At 40.8% G+C, this 19,862-nt stretch overlaps 4 protein-coding genes across 4 annotated transcripts; 1 reads left to right on the top strand and 3 right to left on the bottom strand.

Moving 5' to 3' along the window:
• Positions 1–125: 125 nt before the first annotated feature.
• rpl4 (ribosomal protein L4) lies at positions 126–3,503 on the bottom strand. The gene is made up of 10 exons (XM_080504658.1): positions 3,426–3,503; positions 2,774–2,945; positions 2,516–2,622; positions 2,142–2,280; positions 1,776–1,900; positions 1,341–1,470; positions 926–1,082; positions 663–746; positions 351–471; positions 126–263 (listed from the first exon to the last, which is right to left on the bottom strand). The coding sequence occupies exons 1-10, from the start codon at positions 3,426–3,428 to the stop codon at positions 183–185; spliced, it is 1,119 nt and encodes a 372-aa protein (XP_080360784.1). The 5' UTR covers positions 3,429–3,503; the 3' UTR covers positions 126–182.
• On the top strand, positions 3,474–9,962 carry zwilch (zwilch kinetochore protein; the record flags this gene model as incomplete). Its single annotated transcript, XM_080504746.1, has 17 exons — positions 3,474–3,485; positions 4,834–4,926; positions 5,228–5,418; positions 5,550–5,740; positions 5,833–5,912; positions 5,989–6,144; positions 6,326–6,397; positions 6,483–6,576; positions 7,175–7,227; positions 7,319–7,421; positions 7,521–7,600; positions 7,722–7,878; positions 7,992–8,020; positions 8,118–8,254; positions 8,345–8,440; positions 9,630–9,745; positions 9,847–9,962. 17 exons carry the CDS (start codon positions 3,474–3,476, stop codon positions 9,933–9,935), a joined length of 1,749 nt encoding a protein of 582 aa, XP_080360872.1. The 3' UTR covers positions 9,936–9,962.
• Positions 9,963–10,328: 366 nt separating this feature from the next.
• lctlb (lactase-like b) lies at positions 10,329–16,400 on the bottom strand. The gene is made up of 14 exons (XM_080504202.1): positions 16,333–16,400; positions 15,209–15,392; positions 14,922–15,082; positions 14,101–14,188; positions 13,893–14,002; positions 13,681–13,809; positions 13,485–13,580; positions 13,345–13,399; positions 12,529–12,690; positions 12,163–12,440; positions 11,930–12,056; positions 11,649–11,848; positions 11,491–11,554; positions 10,329–10,460 (listed from the first exon to the last, which is right to left on the bottom strand). Exons 2-14 carry the CDS (start codon positions 15,333–15,335, stop codon positions 10,345–10,347), a joined length of 1,713 nt encoding a protein of 570 aa, XP_080360328.1. The 5' UTR covers positions 15,336–15,392; positions 16,333–16,400; the 3' UTR covers positions 10,329–10,344.
• Positions 16,401–16,817: 417 nt separating this feature from the next.
• Positions 16,818–19,447, bottom strand: snapc5 (small nuclear RNA activating complex, polypeptide 5). The gene is made up of 4 exons (XM_080505417.1): positions 19,307–19,447; positions 18,113–18,234; positions 17,951–18,031; positions 16,818–17,402 (listed from the first exon to the last, which is right to left on the bottom strand). Exons 2-4 carry the CDS (start codon positions 18,200–18,202, stop codon positions 17,205–17,207), a joined length of 369 nt encoding a protein of 122 aa, XP_080361543.1. The 5' UTR covers positions 18,203–18,234; positions 19,307–19,447; the 3' UTR covers positions 16,818–17,204.
• Between the last annotated feature and the right edge of the window lie 415 nt (positions 19,448–19,862).

The following is a 19,862-nucleotide window of genomic DNA, read 5'->3' on the forward strand; positions in this document are numbered from 1 at the left end:
CTCATCCTGTGTGCTTGACCCCCCCCCCCACACCCTGAAGTCTTTACAGTGCCAGAGTTCAATCTTTGTAAGCTTACATGAAGATAAATGAGTCTTGTGAAGTGAAAGTAAACGAGGGGTCTGACTTGTTATTTTAAACAACTCATTTATTCATCACTGAACTCCAGTCTGAATGAATAGATTTACGCCGTGGGTTTAGGCTTTGCAGGTGCTCCCTTCTTCTTTGCAGGCCTTTTCTTAGGTTTCAGCATCTTGGCCTTGATCTATGGAGAGACCAGAAGAGGAACTCATCACCTTCAGTAAACGGGTTTAGAACTTCTGCCTGCACTTCTACCAGCTAAGATTCTCACCGCAGGGTCATGCTTCAGGATGGCGTGACGTCTTGCAGTCTTGGCGTAAGGGTTCAGTTTGAGCATGATCTGCAGGTTCTTCAGAGGATTCTTCTTAAGTACTCTGCGGTTGATCTTCTTGCTGCAGTGACGATACGACTCAGTGTCAACAGTGTGAAAGACGGATCAACTCGTAACTTAAGTGATAAAACTTTCTTGAATTACTCAGGACTTCCAAATAATCAGGGTTCAGCAACACGGACCGAAGTAGGAAATCATCATAGTCAATTAGCCAACAAAACTTTTTTTTTTTTTTAAGTAAGGAGTTCTTACTCAGGGGCACGGAGTGCCTTCTGGATCTCCTGACTCTTCAGGATCCTGCTCAGGTCTGTGTTTGTCATCTTGTGCATTGGCAGGCTGAAACAAGAACCATCAAGAATTTAACTTTCTCACACACAAGTAAACAAACTTTTGACAGTTTGTGCTGCTCAAACTCAGAACTTCAATAAATATCATTATGTTCAAAAACACGGACCGAAGTAGAAGCTCATCATTGTGACAGATACTGTAGATTTGTGGCCGTGATCACAACTTACTTGTAGTCGATCTTGAGGGAGGAGGGTTTACGCCAGGTGCCGTACAGCTCGTCCAGCTTGCGGAAGGCGCTCTCGGTCCAGATGCAGAAGCGACCAACATGACCACCAGGAGCGAGACGCAGGAGGTTCAGCTTGTTCACGTTCTGCAGAGTGATGCCTTTAAAATACAGCAAGATTAATTAATGACCTGCAAGCTAAAGAGTACATTAAATTACAAGAAATGATAGTTTGTGTTAGAATATTTAATACATAAGCAGAGAAATAAAGAATTCTGTAAAGCGGCACCAGCCACTTGACTAAAATTTTCATCTCATCTAAATTTAAAATCTCAGAACTCAAGATGTACTGCAACTATGAAAATATATTAAACATTTTCTTGAGCAGTTACAATAAAGGTCCCCACATGAAAGTTTACCTGGGATATTTCTGAAGGCCTTAGTGAGGCCGGCATCTTGGTTGTAGATGATGCATGGCCCTCTGCGCTGGATACGTCGGCGATTCCTCATCTTACCCTTACCAGCACGCATGCGCTGAGAGGCGTAGACCTAGAAACACAGATCATATTAAAGAAATATCTCATTAACATTCAAGTAGTAAACATAAATTGTGATAACTTTCAGAACTGCACCAAACAAGTAATGCGTTTTATGCTCCATCAGAGCTGAGGCTTTAAAATTTTGGTTTTTAACCATCTAAATTAATAAATGTGACAATTAACAGAAATCCGAACATATTAACTTGATATTTGTGGTTTATGGACAATGTATGCACAGGGAAAACTGGAGACTTGTAATTCAGGTAATACAGTTTAATCTTCTGTTCCCAGTATACAGCTGTAATCAAAATGTACCTTCTTAATGTCATTCCAGGCTTTAAGCTTCTTCAGAAGCAGCACAGCCTCCTTGGTCTTCTTGTAGCCCTCAACTTTGTCTTCAACCACCAGTGGGACCTCGGGGATCTCCTCAATGCGATGCCCTAATTGACAAAAACACATTCACACAAGTGCTCTCCTTTGTTTACCATTATGCTCAGCGTAGCCGGGCCTTGTTCAGAATTTAACATACATCAATAACCCGTGACAGCATAGAGACAGCAGGCAACTGTCACTGTGCACAGGATCAGACGCAAATTACACCATCATGACAAGTCACAATTTAACCCAAATGAACCTTGAGAAAAGCTTCATACACCTAGTGTATCTTTTCAATTTACTCACCCTTTGACATCACAAGTGCCGGGATGGCAGAAGCAGCCAGAGCAGAGCAGATGGCATAGCGCTTCTGGGGTGTGTTGATCCTGCGGTGCCAGCGGCGCCAGGTTTTAGTGGGGGCAAACATGCGTCCACCACGACACATCTAGACACGAGTCAAGGGGCTCAAATACCAACTGATGGTGCATCAATAGTAATCAAGGGTACCTGCTCAGACTCAAAAGTTCATCAACCAGCTATGCCAGTATGCGACAGCAGGCAATCTGTCACTGGACACAGAGTCGGACGCAAATTACACCATCACAGCAAGTCACATTTTCTTTCAGCATACAATTTTAAAGGGTGCAATTTGTGGGGGCTTTCTGTTATGGAAGGGATACATTTCCAAAAGCACCCTGGCCAGATCGATGAGTACCGCCACCTCTCACACGGGGGATACGGGCCACAGCTCTTCCAGTTCCCCAGGACTCTGCGCTGGTCTGGTGGCCTAAAAATCAAAAATAGCACAGGTGTACCACCTTATAAATGAAAAAAAAACAAAAAAACAGTGTACAGTCACATCACTGTCAATATCTAAAACATGTGATGGGGTTGTAATGCCTAAAACAATGATCAAATTCAGGGAATTCATGACTCACCTGCCAGCTCGCTGACAGCGTACGGCTGGCGACTGTTCTTGCGCATGTTGGTGTGCACAAAATTGACAACATCAGGGCGAATTGGGGCCTTGAACACAGCAGGCATGACCACATTTTTGCCTGCAGATTCTCCTTTCTCGGAGAAAACCGAGATAAGAGGTCGGGCACAAGCCTGGACGAAAAGATAGAAATGATCAAGCAGTGAAATAAAGAACTCTGTAAAAGCGGATAATGTTGCTGTGACCGAGAAGAACAAAGTATAATTCAGGTAAAGTGAACAGAGGCCTAACACGACTGAGCATCCGACTTTAAGCTGCCGTATACTTACTCTGGGTTCAAACCAATTTCGAGTGTTAATATGCTTGACGATGCAGTTTAAGGCTCGTTACCCATACTAATCTCACTTTGAAAGTGCCTAGAATGCGACTGAACGACCGCTCAATGATTGCCTCACACGTGTAACTGACTTCGTCCCAAAATGGCTCCTCGTGTTAGCTTAGCTAGCCGGCAGCGCTGATACATCGCTCCTCTTAACCACAACCCTGCCTGTATTCATACACAAAATGCAGTATTGGTTGTCCCAAACAGTCGGTGACCTACTCTCCTACAGATAACTTGGTATATTAACTGTAACTTAAGTGCTATTTCTCACCATTTTCGATAGTTATTTTCGGCTCGCCGACACCACGCTCCTCACGCTATGGCGGCCACAGTGAAAAGGAAGTCCGCGATCCATCCGGAAAGTTTTATGCCTCCGCTTCAAAGCGCATCACTTCCGCTAGGGACATCAACTCGCTAATACATTTGAATAACCTGATAGAAATACGTGCAATATATTTTGACTGTACCGAGAAAAATAATTACTCAAACATAGCTGATCAAATGTACTCAAATGATAGAAAATGTGAAGTTCTTTGCAGCCCTTGGGACTATTTCTCTGTCTCAAGTTAGCGGATGATTTACATGTGGACCGAACTACTTTTTTACGACGACGTTTTTTAAAAATAAAGATGTATTTATCATTTTCCACAGCAGTGTTCGTATCGCAGTCCTCCTTTGAACGTTTGAAAAAAATTGTGAGTGATGAATAATCTTTTTTACGTATTTTCTTAAGACACGGAATAACCTGTGACCTCGTGTCGTCATCACCACTCGCGACAGAGCGCGCGAGTGTCAAAATTTCAATAGCTTTGGTTCGCCTGAAAAACTCAGGAATTGTCCATCTGGGTTTGAATAAATCGTTTTCCCATCTAAAGGAGACCCGGGACAAAACTCTGCGATGCTTGCAAAGGTGATATCCAAAGCAAAGGAGTTTTCCAACACTCTCCGGTAAGTTTTGTCCACATAAATTTCTCCAATTTTAATGTCGCTAACTGATTTCTGTGAAGTAAACAGGGCAATCAAAGTTGTTTTATTTAAGTTTTAACATTGCTCCAAATACCACTATACTAAAACTTAGTAGCGTTTGGAGCATTTAGTGGCTAAATGTAATTTTTTCAAGGTAAAGTTAGTTTGTTTTATTGGTCTCGTCTCGATTCTAGAAATCTCCAAGATGAGCGAAGCAGTGATCCACATACATACGAGGTAATTCCACTTTTATTTTTTGAAGTTCTGTTCCAGAACATTGCAAATAAAGCCTATGACTTTCAGTTTCTTCAAAAGAAAATTCCACTTTTCTGTTGCTTACTTTTTACATATTGTCTCATTCTTTTTTTTTTTGAGGTGTGGATAATCGTATGTGTTTTAAAAAATATATATATTTTACGAAGGTTATAAAAACATGTGTAGAGGACCACTTTTTGAGACACCTCACAATCCATGTGTCAAACACCGTGGGCTGTGAATAGGGATGAAGCCTCATCTTTTATAATCAAACTGCTCCAGAACAGAGGCAGTTTGCAGCAGAATATTTGTACATTTATATTATAAGAAAACAATTTTGTGACACTAAAGTCTATGGCTTTCCACTCAGGGTGCCTCATTGATACATTTATCCTCTTCTACAATACACTACACTGGTGTAAATACTTGTTATGATGTGAATATCTTTGGGATTACAGGATGACATCCAAATAGTGAAGATGAACGGAGACAGACTCACTGCAGTGAATCTATACTGTGCCAGTCAGACCATCTTTGTCTGTGAGAAAACCGTGAGTAATGTCAATCATGATACACTGTCATAAGTTATTAGATTATTAAAAAAAAAAACAACAGCCTTGAAATAATTCTGTTCATATGTAGTAAATGTGAAATTCAAGTTTTTCTGGCTGAATTGAATTGAGAAACATGAACTTTTCCATTATATTCAATACTCACTGAGCTGAATCTTCAGTTATGTTAAAAAAAAAAAAAAAAAAAAACTGAACTTTGTATACATCACTTCTAACTTAAGATACACCAACATCTCTTGTCCATAGGACTAACCACTGAACTGTATTTTTGTCTCTCTAGGTTCCCAAAATAACTGAACCAGATGTTCAACAAATGAAAGAATCATCAAATTGTGATAATGATGATGATGATAATGATGATAAAGATGATGCTGATTCCGATTCTCATAATGATGATGGTGATGGAGATGATGCTGACAGTAGTCTTCAGACACAACTGGGACCAGAGCCTCTAACGATTAAGAAAGCAAGGTGACCAATGTGAAATATACGTTTATGTTTATTTCAATACAGGACATGGTGGCAGGATTGTACACATTTTCTGTACATACAGGAAACAAAGATGACAGTAAAAAAAAACGTGTATTTCTTAATATGTATAGGCAGTTGCTTTCCTGGTACACGTTATCTCAGAATCCTAATATGTCGGCTGTGGACAAGAAGCCCGCCTTACCTCCTTTGTGGGTGCGATGTGACATGTCGGACCCTTCCGGGACAACCTGGCTGGGAGCTGAAACCGTCTGCGTGGCCAATAAAGTGACTGGTGTGAAGATGTACTCAGTCACCTGCAAAGGTAGTGTATCCCTCACACATTCACAAACTTACATTTGTCCTACCGTGTACTCTTGTTGTCATTTGGTTGTTTTCTGATGTCCTTCACATTAGGTTCAGCTGCGGACAAGAAATCTTTAATGAGTTTGGAGGACGTGAAACTCGAGCATAAGAAACGTCACCCCTCGTCCTCGGTAAGTGAGGCTCCGATCCCTCTTTCATGTCAGTCTAAAAGAGTGTTTGTTCACCTTCATCCATTAATTCTTCCAGATGGAGATTAAAGGCAGTGCCAGGTTCAACTTGTTTGGCTCCGCCATGGTTGAAAACACCATGATTGAGTCCCAGAGCAGTGTGACCGTGGATTTGAAATGGAGCAGTGTGGAGAGCATCCTTGAGATCCCGTCCCTGTCCTCCACGGCAACACTGGTAAGCAGCCATCATTAACACTTTCCCTCCCCTGTAATTCATCATTTAAAATTCACATTGAATTTGAACACGGTGTTCATTTTTTTTTTTTCCAAACAATGAGTGCACAATTAATTGATGAAGAAATACACACTTACAAGTTTGAACACTTTGTGAATTGTTACTTTATCTTCCTATACAGAATATCAAAATTGCCAGCGGAGACATGAGGAGTCCAATGTACGAGTTGTACAGGGAGTTGGAGTTTCTTCAGGTCTGTGCTTTTCTGTCAACTGACATGACCTAAGCAACAACAATAATCCAACGTACAGCTAAATATCTGCATTCTGTCCTTTCAGGCGCTTGCTGATGGTTTGAGAACTGGTCAGACTGAATGGCTGGAACCTTTGGAAAGCACACCTGCTGTTAGTTTGATCAAAGTTTACTTAGAAGGTATTTGCATTGTTGTTTGTTTTCACAAATGAAAAGGCATACAAAGGGCTGGACAAATCTTTTTTTTAAAAGATGTCTATTTACGTCATCTGTAACGCCTTTGACCTGTCAAACACAAAATAATGCTTCATATTAGCTCTCCTGTCAGCTACGCTGTGACAACAACTCCCCTGATCTATTGTTACTTTACAATGTCATCGCCTCAAGCCTGTTTTCATTAACTGTTTTATTCATATCCTGGTTCTGCTGACATAATTTGGCATGTCTCTCCTGACGACACGAACTACCACCTGTAGCAGAGGAAAAGAGCTTTACAGCCTTCTAATAGTCAATACAGTGGCTCTCACCACACTTCCCCAGAACAATTGTCCAATCACAGCTAAGCTTGTAACTTGAGCTTCTCGTGGTGTAAAACTGAACTTGTCGCGTGAAAAAGAGCACGAGCACTCACTTTTTGGTAATTCCACAGCCTCAGAATCGATCAGTCCTGGTACATGTCATCAGAACGTTAAATACGAAATCACGTACGTTGCTTTCGAATGTGACATAAAGCATTAGCCACTTATAGTTTGTTTTTCTTTTCTTTTTTTGCTTTCAGAGCTTCAGAGTTTTTCAAAAGCGCTGCCGGAACGGGCCACCAAAACAGCTGAGGTAGTCATATTATCAGGGTTTTTTCTTAAGATTTGCTCACTTCAGAGAACATTTTGTAACTCTTTTTGACTTTTCTTCTCTTTTCTCAAAGAACACAAAGCCAAAGTCTGAGACAGACACCCCTATTTTTAGTTCTTTCCTGGAGAGAGGCAATTTGGATTTTGTTGAGCAGCTGTGGGTTCGCATGAGAAAAAGTGAGTCGGTTTTAGTAATAAGAAAACCTAGAATGACCCGATTCAACATTAAAAGCAAACAGTGTGAACATCTTTTCCTGATTGTGCTTGATATCGTAGGTGTTACTTCCTGTCAGGACATTGGAGATTGTCTGAAGTTGGTCATTGAAGCTCTGAGATGCAGTGACCTCAAACCCTGGGTATGAAATGATGCAGCCATTGACAAAGTGATCAAAGATGACATAGTGTTGACTGACGTGTTGTTGTTTTTTGGGTTGTTTTTTTTAATGCGTTTTGTGTGTTTGATTTCCCTTTCCTCAGGTTCACGGAGACAGCAGCAGCTCTCTCAGCAAACTCATTCTGCAGTGTTACCACCAGCAGATCGATGCTGTGTCTTTAACAGGCGTCGCTCCCGTCAGCATGCTCCTGGAGATGGGTTTGGACAAAATGAGGAAAGATTACATCAATTACCTCCTTGGTAAATTTGTCTTTTTTTCCCCAATGCTCTGTATGTGCTGGTTCATGGTTGTTGTAGTGTCATACTTGGCCCTAAAGTATCTACATTTATTTTTCTGTTTATTTGGTCATCAGGTGAAAACCTGACAACTCTGAACCACTTGGTGAGATTTAATGCAGCTTCCATTCATCCCCCCCCCCCCCCCCCCCCTTCACATTTTTCAATCACATAGTGAACACTTTCATTCATTTTGTCCACAGAGTTACTACCTGAGCACAGACGTTGACCTGCAGGAGCAAGTGATCCGACTGCGAAAACTGCACCATCTGCTGGAAATTGTCGTCACCTGCAGCACCTTCCTGGCTTTGCCATACGACCGCCTCTTCCTTCTTACTCAGTAAATCTCTCAAGTTTTTCTCTTTTTAATGATTCGCTTTGATTGTAGGATTAGAGTACATCTACCCATCATTTTGTTTCTTTCTCGTAGATCCTGTTTGCAGCACTACAAAACATCACCAGAGGATGAAGAGCATGAATTCAAACTCCAAATCAAACCTGCCTTGATCTGCCATTTTTACGAGAAGTAAGGAGCACAAACCGTTTTGCATGAACTGAGATATTTCAAGCTTGATTTATTCTTTATAATTCTACTTGTTCTTTGAGACGTGCCTGTAGTTCATAAACACCACAACGATAAAAAACAGAAGGTTGGAGATTTGTGTTTGGCTTTACTATTCACTGCTCTTTTCCACTTTTAATAAGGAATCTGGTTCATTGTTGTTCTGAGAAATACACATTCATACCTTGTGTTTTGCATGTCATTTGAGAGAAACTCCTCTGTGGTGTTCCCGAGGTGGTCACACATTGCTGCCTCCTTGTACTCATTGCAAAAATGACTGAAGAGCCCATATTTCTGCCCTCGTTACTGCCCTCTTGTGATCCGACAGTGCAGTTACACAGAAAACGGTTCAGGTGTGGGAGTTTTGTGATGACCTTTCTTTTTTGGGTCGTCACAAAAGTGCATTAAAAATAATAAATCAAAGCAAAGCAAATCAGAACAGATTTGAGAAGATAAAATAATCAAGGCATAGTGTCACTGATTGAATTCTGACGGACATGGTAACGGTCAAGGACACAGCATTCCTTTATTATTATTACATTTAAAAGAAGATGAAATTGCTTTGAATATGGACCTAAAGGAATAGAAAAAAGGTGAAAGCAAAAACACAACACACTATTTGGAGAAGCCTCTTTTCTAAGTGGTTTTCACTGGTGTGTGCAGACTGTACAGATGGCACAGGAGAGTTTGTGTCGTCCCATTTGGCTTATTTTCTGTTAGTGTGGTAATGTTCCGCCTTGTCGTCACTTTGTATGATTTATCCGTTGATGTATAGTCAGCCCATGTGTTTTATGTGTTGGCATCCATTCTCACAGAAATTCACTTCTCAAGTCATGCTACTCCTGTTCTTGATTGATCCTTTACTGATGTTTTGCAGTTGTGATTGTGGTCGATGAAGGAATCAATAAAGCAGCATAATTGGGGGCGGGGTGATCATTGAGACAGATGGTCTGTTTCTAGGCTTACAGTCTAATTTCTTGAGCAAAGACAAGACATTGAGTGAAAAATATGAATTGACATTTAGAGGGATGGAGTGATGGTGGCTGAATATTTTTGCTGATCGAGTTCACGTCTGGTATCTTTCCATTGGAACATCAACGTTGCAAGATATTCCTGATCACAGCTGCTATTGCCTCGCACCTGTGTTTCACAGAGATCATCCAGTGCTGTGGGGCGCTCAAGTGTCGAGTGGCCACGGCCCTCGTGAGGTCAGGACGTGCTTACAGCTCAGCGACAGACCACTGATTGATCACGTCATCTTTGACGCAGGTGCTTTTTATATTTATGCCTCGTCTCCAGATGAATCGAGTATTTGCCGCCTCATTAAAGTACAGATAACATGTTTACTTCTTAACCGTTTGTGTTTTTAGAATACCCAAATGAAACGGTGAACGGGGACTGTGAGGATCCTGCTTTCTTCTCCACCATGGTGTGCTGCAGCCTCGCCAGCTTTGCGTGAATTTACAAGTACAGATTCAGAGTCGTCACTTTTGCATCTTTATTATTACATTTGCAGCGTATAATAAAAACTTTGGAAATTATTTCAGCTTTAACAGTTTGTTTCTCTTCTGATTAAAAAAAATAGAAGAGAACTGCCTGCAATGGCAATGTTTCACTACAGTATTTTCATGATGACAAATTCAACTTGAGGGAATATCCTTCCACACTGCTCGAGCGTCTTCTGTTCAACTCATCACTGAAGACTGAATAAATACATTACAGCAAATATTGAATGCACATCAAATGAATGAAATCACTTGGTAAATTCAGTTCAAATAATATGTTCCTGTTCACACATATTCCAATAAAGAAATTATGCACCAAAGGTAAATCTTGTGTGAGTGTATTGTTGTAAACATGCACACTTTCTAGTTCCGCCTCCGCAGCAGGAACATGAGGAAGATGGCACTGAGCAAAATGGATAGCGTGCACACAGTGGGAACAACGATCTCGGTTACCATCTCCATGTGGCTCGTCAAAGGGTCTGCAAAAAACACAGACGCACACACGCACACACACACATTATTAACAGGCTCGCATCACAGCAGATTGCGGACACTCTTGAAGCGGGTAATGATGCTTAAGCACAGCACTCAAAGGGTTAATGTTCTCCCCCGACACGAAATCATATTTAATCCGATTCATTGTGAGCACGAGGGATTCCTTACCATGTATAAGTCTTAGAATATTGGCAGCAGTACTCCGCTGTTCCTCTAACAAGAGAAGAAAAAGTACTCAGAGTTGACGAACGACATGTTAACCCTTTGAGAACTGCATTCAGCCAGTGGCAAATATTTCATAAAGCGGCATCTGAACTGGTGCAAAGTGTTTTTTGAAAATGTCTTGAATGCTGAGTATATTTTTTTTAATTTAATTTTGATTTAATCACAGCGCCAGCAGGTTCACAAAGACGCTCTTGCTAATTCAAAATGCTCTGGACACAATCCCACCAGTGAGCTTATTGAGGAGCTGCGGGTGAAATCATGAGAGCTCTTTTTGCTGATTTCATTTGTTCTGTGTAAATTAAAACACGAATGAGGAATTTGTGCTTGTTTTAAAAAACAAAACAAAAAAACATGTTAGTGTCAAACTGCGGGAAGCCCAATGCTGTCAGTCAGTAAAACCACACAGGCACAAAACGACAAATCACAATTAGACATGTACCCTAAACTTCATCATGCACTGGCCAAACCTTTGGCATTTCTGCATGTTCCTGGGACTTTCTTCTAGCTGTAGGGGCAAACAAAGAAGATATCTCAGATACTCCGAAAGGTTCTTGAAACCAGGTTTACTATTTCTGTTCTTTTTTGTTCAAACAATTAGTATTCTGAGATCCTTGAAATGCAATTTAAGATCAAATTTCCAAACTAATTTTTCTTCATAGGCTTGTCCTGCTTAACTGGAGATTAAAATATATATATTTTTTATTATTATTTGGGTCACAGTCTTTGTTTACCCCAGCTAGTGGTTCACCTATCACTGGAAAGCATCATGGATGTCAAATTTAAACTGACCTGCAGCCAGTAGCTGGTTGCTCGAAGAACACGTCTCAACGGCCTTCCGTCTCCAGTTTTCAACCTGCAGAGGTTCAAAGGACAAACGCAGGTGATCAGCGACTCATCTCGGCAGAGTTTTGATCTCCCTTTTGCAGAGGCAAGTCCTGTCGTCTCACCTCGCGCTGATTGGGAAACCCGTTGGAGCTGATGATGCGTTTGTAAAACTGAACAGATGCTTTGGGATAGCGAGGCTTGTTTTTGTTCCTGAAGTCCACGTAGTACAGGCCGAACCTTTCAGAGTAGCCCTCGTCCCACTCAAACTTGTCCAGCAGGGACCACGCAGTGTAGCCCTTCACATTCACGCCATCCCTGATGGCTGAAGGACACGGCGAGCGGAGCGTGTGAGATGTCGACACGACTTTCACAATGTGTGCACAATATCTGGGCGCTCATTCACCTTTCAGCATCTCGTTGATGTAGTCTTTATAATAATGTATCCTCCAGTCGTCACACAGCTCTGTGCATAGCATCTTCTCAGAGACCCCGTTCTCAGTCACATAAATCATTGGGTTTCCGTACTGAGTCTAGACAGGAAACAAATCGATACGAGATGCAGTGAGTTGCACTTTAATTAGCGCGGCGATTCTGCCGGGGTGCAGAGCACACTTTGAAAAGTCTGCTTTGAGTCACCTTGACGAAATTGAGCAGACGTCTGAAGCCCCACGGCACAGAGTAGAGCCACTCAGAACCGGGGTCAGGCCACCGCGGGTCAACCAGTTCAGCCAGGTCCCTGTCGGTGAAGTAAGTGCTGCCGCTTCGGCCGGACGGGTTGTTCTTCTGGGTGACGTAGCGTGTGGTGAAATGACCAATGCCAAGGAAATCGCAGGTGCCCTTCATATAGCTCTTCTCTTGTGGAGAAAACGCAGGCAGCCGAGATGTTCCGAGACCCTGTTGGACACTTTTCCTTCCTACACATACGCACACACACACACACACACAGCAATAATCATCAGGCGACTGACGACTGACTACATCAGTATCAACAGTTCAACTCACCGATAAAGTCTTTCATCACTTGAGGATAGTCTCCGTGAAAGATAGGCGTGGCAAACCAGCCCAGGTAGAACTGGACGTATCTCTCAGCGGCTTCAATGTCCTTCTGGTTAGTAATGTCTACTGGCTCCCCCCAGTCCCCCGACAGAGAGATGCCGATCAGACCTGCAGAGAGGAAGAGCAGCTCTCAACAGAGATCCTCACTTCGAGGGACGTACAGAACCAGAGTCGGGCTTAACGAGCTGTAAAATCACCTGATTCATACGCTCACGACTTGCATATTTCTTTTGGCTTTACAGACTTTGAGGTTATTACTTTATCAAACTCATGTTTACTTCGGGAGCATGTCATTAAGTTTATCCTGTTAAGTTTTGGACTGGCCAAGTTTATCTAGGCGAGTCCTCCTAACGCCTCCAATGACTTAGCCGCAGCAAATAATATTAACATAGCTTTATAGAGCCAGTCGCTGTATACATGCTCGTTTACCTCAGCTGTTTTGTTGCTGCTTTTCTTTCATTCCTAAATGATTTCTTCACAAAGCTCTATAACAGCAAGATTAAACAGAATCTTCCTCCGACGAGAGTAACTTTGTTTCTTCCTCCAGCTGACTAACGTAACTTTGTTTGGCCCGTACAGTACTGACAGCTCAGCGGATTTACCAAAGAACACACAAAAAAGAGCTATGTGCACAATTTTATGACTGGACTACATGAAGCTACTTTGCTTATATTTTACAATATTTCAGGAGATAGATACTGTAATCAAGATCGAATTTCCATGCCACAATACAGGTTAATCAGTTTTTTTGACCTTGTTTACCTTTTTGCTTTGCTCTCCATTGAGAATCATACGTGTGCCAAACTTTAGCATGTGCCTATAAAGAAGAACAATTTGGTTAAAAGTTTGCTTATTGCTGAATGACTTTGATACTTGGATCTTTTGCGTTGTCGGGTCCGTACCTTTATCATGTGGTGTGCGGCTTTGTAAGCTCCAGTTCCTCTCAGCTTCAGGCCAGGAGCATGTTCACCCGTCTCATAGCCTTCCACTGCTACAGACTGCAGTTGTATATCAGTGCAATAACACTTTTCTTTAGTACGTATATACATCTTCAAAGAAAAATGTTGCAGACCGTTCAAGAATTGGCTGAGAACATACCCAGGGATTGTTGAACGTGATCCAGTATTTCACCCGGTTGCCAAATTTTTCAAAGCACAGGTTTGCAAATTCATTGAAATGATTAACCATGCTTATGTTTTGCCATCCACCATATTTCTCCTGCAAGACCTAGAAAATCAAAGAATCCACAGAGTCATTTAACAAAGTTCTTGAGGTTCAACTGGTGAACTCGCCAGTATTTGCACACCGACCTGTGGAAGATCCCAGTGATACAGCGTAACAATGGGGGTGATTTTGTTCTCCAGCAGGTGGTCGATCAGGTGATCGTAGTACTGTATTCCTTTTTCGTTTATGTGGTCAGCTGCAAATTAAGTTGGGAGTTCAAATAACTATTAGGAGGGGGATAGCTGATGTGTGAAATGACTTCCAAAAGGCTGGAATTCACAGCAGGTAACTTACACTTTATGCCAGTGGGGATGAGTCTGGGCCATGAGATGGAGAAACGATAGTGGTTGAGCTTTAACTCCTTCATCAGAGAAACATCATCCTGTACAGAGTATACACAGAAGGCTGAGTGAAAAGACTTGTTTTGTCCTACTACCTCATCCCTGCAAAAAAAATAAACATTGGTGTGCTTGAACCAAAGTATTTGTATTTTTCACTTTCACTTCAATTCTTAAAACTGGTTTACAACTTTCTTCAATGACCCAGTTACAACAAAAGGGTCAAAGCAGCTGATGGTAACAGTTATCAAAACTGAAATTATAGAAATGATCAGGTTCCATTAAAAATGATTTGATGCCAATACTTCCTGTTTCAAAACTAAAACTGTTGAAGTGAATTCACAGAAGACTTTTATTTATTCAGTCCAGTCATGTTATGACCAGTTTTCTTCTTTAATGCAGAAAGTTATATTATTAGGTTTCTAATGTAGGTTATTGTGATCAAACTGGTATATCCATGCTGACATAGTATACTTCTTCAATAACCACAGTACCGTATATATGTGAGTGTCAATATACGCATGTACCATCACTACAATGGAAGAAAAAAAAAGGTTAATGTGCCTTAAAAGGTCCTTGTGTATCAATAAAAACACACAAAATAAGTATCCCTTTCTTTAATTATGTGCTTCAGTGCATTTTCAGAACTTGGACTTTTGTACTTCTACTTTAATAAAGAACTTGAATTGGTACTTCTTTATATGCGCAAGAATCTGTACTTCTACTTGAGAAAAGGACGTGAGAACTTTTGCCAATTCTGCTCTTAAATAACTCCACCTTGACTTTGTAGTAGCCCTCACAAGACGAATCCCCAGTGTCATTTTGTTGGACTTTGCCTTTCTTGTGACTGAACACGTCCCAAATGCTCAGTCCTTTTCCATCTGTGTCCCAGGCTCCTTCTGTTTGATAGGCTGAACCTCCGGCACCCCACGAAAATCCTAACAAACACAAATGGGTCACATTTACACGTTTTAAGCAGCTTGGGGTACTAATAGTGCAGGTATTATTTTTTGGAATAAAAAAATAAAAAAATAAAAAACTACATCTTTCTAAATTGTCCATACCAGCTGGAAAAGTGCCATAATAGAAGGAGCCGCGGTCGTTCTTTGCCCAGTCGAAGTCCTCAGCCGCAGACAGACACAGCACCAACACAAGCACATGGCACACACCGAGTGCACAGCGGGGCAGCATGGTACTCTGGGGTCAGCAGCACAGACACGGTCTCGTTCTCCAGGCCCTCTCTGACGTCTGAACACAAGCAAGAGCCATTCACTGTGCACGCTCTGGAGCAAACATGTTGCATCCCAGCCAAAACAAACAGATGTTTGCGATCAAATTTGTTAATAACAAAGTCTTAATTTACAGAAGGGACAAAGTTTTCCTTTTAGAAATCACAAGCAGTCTGGAACCATCCAACGTGATGATGGACTGCGGGGGGTCCCCATGTCCCTAATGCAATACCAAATGCTGCTTTTCAAACTCAATGGAGTGGAAGCTCAACTTGCTGAGGCAGGCAGATCCCATACAAACTGTGTGTTTTACCTCTGTAAGCAAAGCTAATGTCAGAGTGGTTGATATAATTACGGTGCGCAATCACAGGACAATGGGCAAGCTTTTCACACAAATATAAAAGACTCTAAACAAATTCACTCAGAAAATGTGAGAACTGCTTTGCTTGTTGTGAAATCAGTCTTGACGAAATGTGCATAATTTTCTGAGCAAACAAAATGTTTAAACACTTTTGTTGGAAAAACCATTAATGTTGTATCACACAGTACAGTAGTAGACACTGGACCAACCGTTTAATAATAACGGTGAAGTCACGTTATCTACTTCATATTATATCTATCATATACGTATATATCGCCATCATTTGCTCCAGAAAATCTATTTACTGATACCCCACTTTTGAATACAATTTACTTGCTGTTGTCATGGCGAATTTTCAGCGTTGATATTCTGTAAATATGCAGACATACATTATGCTACTGCATAATATAGTCAGTGAAGGACGTAAATCAATGGCACAGCAAAAAGCATAAACATTCTTATAGAATCAAATGGTTCTAACAATATGCACGCTACTTTCCCACTTAATGTACATTGCTTTCTTTTTAAAATCAGGAAAATTGTCTTTTAGCGTTTTAATCAATATTGTAAAAAACAATTACCCTCTTGTTCAAATTACCTGTAATCCTTATGCAGAATGCATTTGCAGCTGGCCTGCGTGCTGAAGCCAATTCTGTGGGGTGGATGGGTGCTCTCCTACAACAGTGGATCAGGTAGAAAAGCTGTATATATCTATTGATGCAATCTCTATTGTACATTCCTCCACTGTAGCACCACCCAGCTCCCCTGCTGTCAGTGTGAAAGCTGGTGTTATTGTGAGGCACCGTGCATTGTTTTAACTGTTTAGAAAATGCTGAATGGTTTTCTGGGGGAAAGTGTTTGCACTGCACTACCCATTGGCCTGCACTCGGCCGGGCCCAGAATTTTTTTTAACTGATATGACTAAAATTCAATATCGAGAAAATTAATTTGTCTTCCTCGGGTAATGTATCTGTAGACGCACGTCACTGTACGATGGAGGACATATAAGTCAGTGAACATTAAAAACAAAACCAAAAAAAATCAGTCATACAAAACATATGCAAAACATTTATTTTGTGCTTACGATGATCATTTCTTACTTAATGCATACATACTATGTTCTCATATGGCCCAGCCATATATTTTCATCCACAAACACATACCAACACTTTTGGATTTGGGATTTTTGAGTGAATTGCTGCTCTCTTCGTTATTGTCTAAGATGCACAATATGTCTAATGATCTACAAGCACTTCATAACACTGTCTCACCGCATCAATTTCCAGACAATTTGTACATGTTTTGAAATCCTGCCGATGTGCCTTCACCCCGACAGACAAAAAAGAGAGCGTGTTGCTAGCACCACACATACTTACACGGTAACTGTAACTCAATCCATCCAAATAAATTAAACTTCCTGACCAATGATGCGAAACAGGAGAACACGTAGCAAACCGCTGTTCGTGAATCTCAGTAATCGTCGTCGTCATCGTCCTCCTCAGGCATAAACTCAAGCTCTTGGTCACCTTCCTCTTCGTCCTCTTCATTTTCTTCTTCATCGTCCTCTTCCTCCTCCTCGTCCTCCTCCTCCATGTCACAATCTACAGCGGCGTTCAGTAGCAGTTTGGTTCGATTGATCTCGCCCTCGTCGTCAACATTAATGTGAACCTGAAAGTACATGTCGAATGTTAAAGGCTCGTAGCCGACTGCACACGTGGAAATGCCTCAGAGGAATAAATTACATTTTAAAATAACTTGTGTCCAGGCAGATATTTTCTGACATACAATTCAAAGCCAAAGATGATAGATGCTCAGGAAATGTCACCGTGTCGCCATGGCAACTCATTACAACTTACACTGCAGACAGAGTTTTTACCCCACATGCACTTCTTGAACACAACTTGGATTCAGCCCCAGGTGTCTCATTATATCCTTATATAGGACTGGACTTGACCTGATGCACCACCAGAGAAGTGTTTATGATAATCAATTAAAAAAACAAACAAAAAAATAAGATTAAATGAAATAAATAATTACAAACTAAAAAACTATACTCACTCACTCATTAGCCTGACTGCAACATACACACATAACCAAATCCTAAATGTCCCATCTAAACTTCGTTACTTAGAATAAGCTGATTTCATGCGGCCACCCGGAACAAACCTTTGCAGGGTCCGGCCCTGACTGACCTCGTCAACAATAGAGAGACTCACCTCAGGTTCTGGGGACAAACGCTGAGAGGCTCCTTCTTCTGTTTGTGCATTTATTATAGACTTTAATGCTCCTTCTTCAAACTGCAAAACAGACACATGAAGCATAAACCACATGTTGTATAGCAACACAAACCCTTTTTTTGGGGGGGGCTTCACACTCACCTTCAACCTGTTTAGCTGGTCTTGTAACATGACTTTGATTTTGAGGAGAGTCTCCTCTTCCTTCTTCAGCTCCTGCAGACGACTGTGCATGTTGACTGCTGCTGTCAGACCATTCCTCAACACTGCAGAACAGATCACACAGGTCAGACCCTCGGTCAGTTTTAAAACGTATATATTTAAAGGATGCTCAAGCATTTATGAAGACAAAAGAATAGAGATGCTATTACAGGAAATGTCATGTGTGGTTGAGAATGTATCACTTGGCCGAGTACCTTTACTTTCTCATTAGCTATAGTTTAGAAACAACATGCATAGACTGTGAAAAACCCCAATCTGACCAAGTGGCCTACAGGCAATAAGTGCGAAATAAGACCTACCATATGTGGCCAGAGGTAGTTAAGCTAAGGAGCTTAAAGATGGTTGTGTGTAGAGAAGAATAAAGAGAAATAAAACATTTTAAAAGGCAAAACATTTTTTTTTCCTTTTCTTCTTCTTTTTTTTTTTTTTTTAAATCAAGAAGCTCATTATAACCAGCTTAAGCACTGGCTATTCTCCCTGAAAGATCAGACTGACTTACACCCTACAGCCACAGAAAGAAAATATACAAATATTGATGAGATCAGAGTATAATACAGTTGCAGTCTACACAAGCAGTCCACCTTGGGAAAATCACTTGCGCTATCATTTTGTAGATTCACTGCACTTTATTTTTTAAATGGTTAAGTTATAGTTGATTTGTCTTTCCTGACACAGATAGAAAGGTAATGATTATACTTCATGTTCAACAATGAGCATACTCAAAGTAAACACCTCTTCAGTCATGTAGTACCTTTTTAAAGGCAGAATTAAATCTGTAGATAATACAGTGAGTGGATACAATACAAGACACTCGTAATGGTATAATTGACCATGTTTTTATTTGTCCCGTTAGCCTATAAAGATTCCATGTGACAAGCTGACCACTTCACATTCGCCTAAAATAAAACACTTTTAAACACTACAGTGTTTAAAACCACCAGGACCCCCTTAGAAAGGACTAGTACTACAAGTAGTAGTACATGATCTTCACAGCAGAGGAAAAACGATAAACTGTGTTGTTATTGTGAGCTAGCGGAAAACAATGTCGCTGAATAGCCTCAAAATGAAACGTGTATTTCTTTACATGCAGCACAAAACTGAGCTGGAGATAGTTACCTCTGTTTGAAAAGCCTGCCTACAGCTCCATGCCAACGTGGAGACTGGTGATGGAGAGTCAGCGTGGCTCTGATGGTCGTTATTTTGTTGTTGTGCTACAGCTACGAGCTAAAGTTTGGTTCCACTTCCGGGCTACGGGTGCCTTCATGGGCTGTCGGAAATTGCGCAATTACCAGTCCTGATTGGTCGATGTGTTGGATAAAATTAGTATTTTCACCCTTAAGATTACTTTAAGAATCTATTTATTTTTTACCCGAGCAACAGAAGTAAAAGTGACAATGATTTATTTTTTTCTATTTTGTTTATATAATAAATTCCAATGAATGTATATGCTTCTTGTGCTTTTTTAAAAATTATTATTATTATTATTATTATTATTGTTATTATTATTATTATTATGAGTATTATAATAATAACAACAACAACAACAATAATAATAATAATAATAATAATAATAATAATTATTATTATTATTAGTAGTAGTAGTAGTAGTAGTAGTCGGAGGAGAAGTAGACATCAAGAAATACGAGCTTAGTATGAAGATTTGAATGCAGCA

The sequence above is a fragment of the Blennius ocellaris genome (genome assembly GCF_963422515.1).
Source record: "Blennius ocellaris genome assembly, chromosome: 11".
NCBI classification, from domain to species: domain Eukaryota; kingdom Metazoa; phylum Chordata; class Actinopteri; order Blenniiformes; family Blenniidae; genus Blennius; species Blennius ocellaris.